At 56.1% G+C, this 4,865-nt stretch overlaps 1 protein-coding gene across 2 annotated transcripts in view; it reads left to right on the forward strand.

The window, feature by feature from the left end:
* The first annotated feature begins 1,992 nt into the window (after positions 1–1,992).
* The window catches only part of RAB3IL1 (RAB3A interacting protein (rabin3)-like 1), a 22,783-nt gene continuing 19,910 nt past the window's right edge, over positions 1,993–4,865 (forward strand). The window contains exon 1 of one of the 2 annotated variants that reach the window (XM_011942711.1): positions 1,993–2,215. In XM_011942711.1, the coding sequence (XP_011798101.1) occupies positions 2,064–2,215 (152 nt within the window). In that variant the 5' untranslated portion in view covers positions 1,993–2,063. The remainder of the gene's footprint in view (positions 2,216–4,865) is intronic. The other variant, XM_011942710.1, reaches the window with a different exon arrangement.

The following is a 4,865-nucleotide window of genomic DNA, read 5'->3' on the forward strand; positions in this document are numbered from 1 at the left end:
TCCAGGCCCGAGTTTGACCTCCTGAGTCGCCTCCCCTCTCCCTGGAGCCAGAGCCAGCGTCCTCTTTCCCTCCTGCCTGAAATCTGAGCTCAGGGATCCAGGGAGGACTTTGGCTGCAAAACATTCCATCCCGCTGTCCAAACACTCTGCACAGCTGGCGGCGGGAGGGGCAGCCAGAACCGGCTTTCAGGAGCCCTGGGGCTGTTGTGTTCATGGAAATGGGGGAACCCTCACTCTGAGGACCAGCACTGGCTGACCTGAGGAGGTTCACAGGGTCAAGGAAGGGCCCACCTGCACACATGTTCCTGGGGCTTACTGCAGCGCCCAGCCCTGCAGGGGAAAATCCAGTTGCTTCAAAGTCTGCCAAGCCAGGTGTGCGTGGCTGCCTCGAGCCTGCCAGTGGGGAGGTGTCTGGGCCGCAGGCAAGCGGATGGTGGCCTTGTGAGCCTCCCCTCGTGACTGAGCTCTATGCAGAGGCAGGGGAAGGGCAGGCAGGAATGACGCTGAGATAGCAAGCAGGGGAGGTGACTTCAGGCAGCAGCTTCTACTGACAAGATGTCCCACACTCGGCTGCTTCTTGCTGTGACTCACCAGTGACCCTGGATGAGTCTCTGAGCCTCAGTTTCCTCATCTGCAAGAAGAGAGGATCGGGCCTTTTCTGGCTCTGCCTTTTTTGTAAGAAGTTACAGCCAAAGACAAGATCCTCACAGCTTCCCATGCAGTCCAAGCTGTGTCTAAATGTCCAAAAACGTAACAGGTTTTTCCATACAGTCTCCAGCAACTCTGACTCAGTTTCCCCTCTCCCCCCAACAAGAGGCTGGTGGGGCCTTGGCAGGGAGGGAAAAACTCCCACCTACATTGCCACCAGTCAGGCCAAGCCCCTTCCCCTCCTGCCTTGTTGGGGTGATGGGGAGATCCCCCCCTTCAGACATCCTGTTTTCCATTAATTGTTTCCAGGTGGGCCCAGAGGTTGCCCAGCAGAGGAAGGTGGGGACACAGGAGAATTGAGCAGGGGGATCAGAGAGGAGCAAAAACAGGAAGGGGATGGGAGCAGGCCATGGAAAATTCATTGCCAGGAAAGGGAGGCCAGCATCTGGTTTGCATTAGGCTGAGAGAGCTTCGAAGCCCAAAGCCCAAGCGGGAGACACTGTTATCCGCTGGGCGGGGCGCGGCGGGGTGTGAGGAACTGGCAGCTTCTCCCCAGCAGGGACTCAGAGGCTACCCAGAAAGAAGAGGGAAGTCCAGGGAGAAGGGAATAGGGAACACTTCTTTCAGTCCACACTGGCAGACACTTCACAAATGTTATCTTCTTCTTCTTTTTTTTTTTTTTTTGAGACGGAGTTTTACTCTTATTGCCCAGGCTGGCATGCAATGGCAGGATCTCGGCTCACCGCAACCTCTGCCAACTGGGTTCAAGCAATTCTTCTGCCTGAGCCTCCCCAGAAGCTGGGATTACAGGCATGCGCCACCATGCCTGGTTAATTTTGTATTTTTAGTAGAGACGGGATTTCACCATGTTGGTCAGGCTGGTCTTGAACTGCTGACTTCAGGTGATCTGCCCGCCTCGGCCTCCCAAAGTGCTGGGATTACAGGTGTGAGTCTCCGTGCCCGGCCAATAACAAAGTTTTAAGGGGATATTCAGGCTTGTGGTCACAGGCAGGAGGGCCTATCTAGGGCTCCACAGCCAGCTATGACAGCTATGACAGGGTCAAGGCTGGACAGGCACTTTCCAACGCCCCAGCCTGTGTGGCGAGGGGACAAGCAGACCATGTGAGAGCCTGGCTGAAACAAGGGGCCTCCTCTTGAGGTGCCTCATCTCCCCTGGCCCAGAGCCCAGGAAGGAGGGCCCAGTGTCTTCTGCTGCCTGAGGAGCCACAGGAGTTAATAATTACGGGGTTGAAGGAGATAGCGGCTGTCCTGGGAGGTGGTGCCTCCCTCCCAGGCTGCTGCTCTGGGGAGATAGCAAAGGTTAGTGTGAGGCTCAGCCTAGTGGGGGGAAGAAGGCTCCTGCTACCTCCCTTCCCAGCACCCTCCAGAGGGACCCTCAGTCTGGCCTTCCAAGCATGGACTCTTCTGAGGAGCACACCAGGTGCCCCGCCCGAGGGACATGCCCCGTGTTCCTGGCCATGAGTGCAGGAACTGTCCGCTACGCCCCATTAGGCCTGTGCCCTGCACTTGAGGGGAACTTGAGAGAAGAGCCCTGGGGCACAGACAGGTGAGCTCAGGACCTGAGGCATGGAGGGGAGGGGAATCTTGGCAAGCTTCAGGGCAGCTGGTATGAGAAGCTGGGCTCAGAGAGTCCTAGGGAATGGCTCTGACTGTCTTGTCCAATTTGGTGGCTGTAGAGAGGTGGAGACTGAAGCTTAGATAGGGCAAGACACTCGTCCTGGGTCACACAGTGAGCTGAGGACAGACCTGCAAGTCCAAGATCAGGGCCTGGGTCATCCAGGCTGATTGTCTCCTACTCCTCAGCTGCCTTCAGCCAAGGGTCTGTGGTCAAGGCTGTCAGGCTTGGGATGTAGCAGGCAGAGCGGGATAGAGGGAGGGAGGCTGAGGAGGGCAGTGGCTTGTGGGCAGAGGACACAACTTTTTTTTTTTTTTGACATGGAGTTTCGCTCTTGTTGCCCAGGCTGGAGTGCAATGGCACGATCTCGGCTCACAGCAACTTCTGCCTTCTGGGTTCAAGCGATTCTCCTGCCTCAGCCTCCTGAGCAGCTGGGATTACAGGCATACACCACCACGCCCAGCTAATTTTGTATTTTTTAATAGAGACAGGGTTTCTCCATGTTGGTTAGGCTGGTCTCGAACTCCCGACCTCAGGTGATCCGCCTGCCCTGGCTTCCCAAAGTGCTGGGATTACAGATGTGAGACACTGCGCCTGGCCTGGACACAACTTTTATTTCTCCCTTCCCTACCACTGGCCAGACACCTATAGCCTGTGCTCAGGAACTTCTTGCTGCCTGACTGCACACAGCTGCAGCTGCCAGTGAGCTTCTAGTTTCTGGATGGTCTTTTTGGAAAACTGGTGTAAGAGGACTCAGCCCCACTGCTCCTGGCTGTGTGATGTCTGGCAAGTTCCTTAACTTCTCTGAGCCCATCCTTTTCGGCTGAGGAGCAAGTTCAGCTGAGCAGTAGGGTCCTCCCTACTGGGGGAGGCAGTGAGGCCTAGGAGTCCATGGTAGCAGGAAGCATGGATGACAGGCTATTTTTGGTTAGAAATTGAGTGTCCATGCTTTCTGAGTGGTGACCACACACTTGTCCTTCGAGACCTCGCTCAGGGGCCTCCCCGGTCCACCGGCTGTCCCAGGCTGAGGACTCTTCCTCCAGGGACATAGCCCTGAGCTGACACCTCCTCCACCCCCTTTATCTCCCACTGGTCTGGGTTGCCCTGACTTATCTCCTCCCGGTGCTTGTGAAGACTTGGAGGGCAAGGGCCCTGTGCTGGGTTCCTTTTGTGTCATTTTCTCCTTCTCCTCTAAATAGTGAACAAAACAAGGGCCAGGAAGACAACAGTTGCTCAAGATCTACTGATGAGGGATTCAAGCCAGCAAACACATGTGGACATCTGCTTTGGGTGGGCCAGACCCTGAGCTGGGCTGGGGGCGGGGTGAGGGAACACAGCTCCAAGAAAGAGAGAATCCCTGCCCTCTGGAAGCCATGGCCATGGAAACAACTGCCCTGCTGCGTGATGGCTATGGGACGCCTGGGCTGAATGATTCTAGAAAGTTGGAAGGGATGCTATGGAGAACTGCCTAGGTTGCTCACTGCACAAAGTGCTGGCCAAGGGAGCAAGCAAGGCATAGAATCCAGCCTCGCCTCCACTCTCCAGATTCCGTACCTTGGTGTGCACTATGCCCAGTGGGGAAAGAGCATTGTTGTCTATTTGTACCCTGGACATGGAGGTCTTAGAGAATACCTCCCTCATCCTCCATCCTCCATCGTGGAGCCCCAGGAGGGCAGAGTCTATGTCTGTACAGTTTCCTTTTGGGTCACCAGCCCTTGCATGGCCCATAGTCTGTGCTCAGATGGAGTGGCTGAATGTATGAATGAGTTGAATGAATGAAGAAAATGTGTCCGCAGATGAAGATCTGACTAACTTGAGCCTGAGGCCTGAGTCAGTGGGCCTGGAGGGGTTCAGCACTAGGACCTCTGGTAGCACCTAGAAGGGGAAGTACCTCCCCTCAAGCTCCCAGTCCTCCCCCAGACAGGGAAGGTGGGAGCCATGGTTCCTGGTGGGAGAGAAGAGGGGTTCTGCTCTTACTGGTCCAGTCCCAGGCTGAAGTTGAGACCAATGATCAGGACTTAGAATGGGTGGGACAGAGGAACTGAAGGACAGGTAGACCAGTGGTCTGGGATTCAGGGAAAGGTTTCACGGAGGATGTGGAAGCAGACAGGTGTGTGTTGGTGGGGGTGGGGTGGGGAATACTATCCAGAGGGCAGATGGTGGGTAAAGGCAGGGATGGGCACAGTGTGTTAAGAGGCAGGAGGCTGGGTGAGGAGAGTTGGACCAGAAGTGGAAACTACTTCGGGATAAAACTCGGAGAGTAGGACTCAGAAAACTTGTTTCGGGTTTGTCCCCTCCCCTTCCCAGCAGGCAGGATGTTGCACAGGGACAGGCACTCAGCAGATAGACTAGGGAAGGAGTGCTGGGTGAGGATGGGGGAGGGTGTCTGCTGGCCTTAAGTGACAATCTGTGTGAGAATCCAAGAGCTGAGAGCCCGGGAGCCATTGTAGGTTCTTGAGCAGGGGTGGCCCAAAGTGGGTGGTGCAGAGGGCGATTGGAGAGGAGGAGTCAGCTAGGGAGTCTGAGCGCGGCGCGGGCCGCGGGATGTTGGGGGCCGGGCTCCTTCCCTGCGCCGCGGTCT

The sequence above is a fragment of the Colobus angolensis genome, unplaced genomic scaffold, assembly GCF_000951035.1.
Source record: "Colobus angolensis palliatus isolate OR3802 unplaced genomic scaffold, Cang.pa_1.0 Scaffold21, whole genome shotgun sequence".
Lineage (NCBI taxonomy): Eukaryota > Metazoa > Chordata > Mammalia > Primates > Cercopithecidae > Colobus > Colobus angolensis.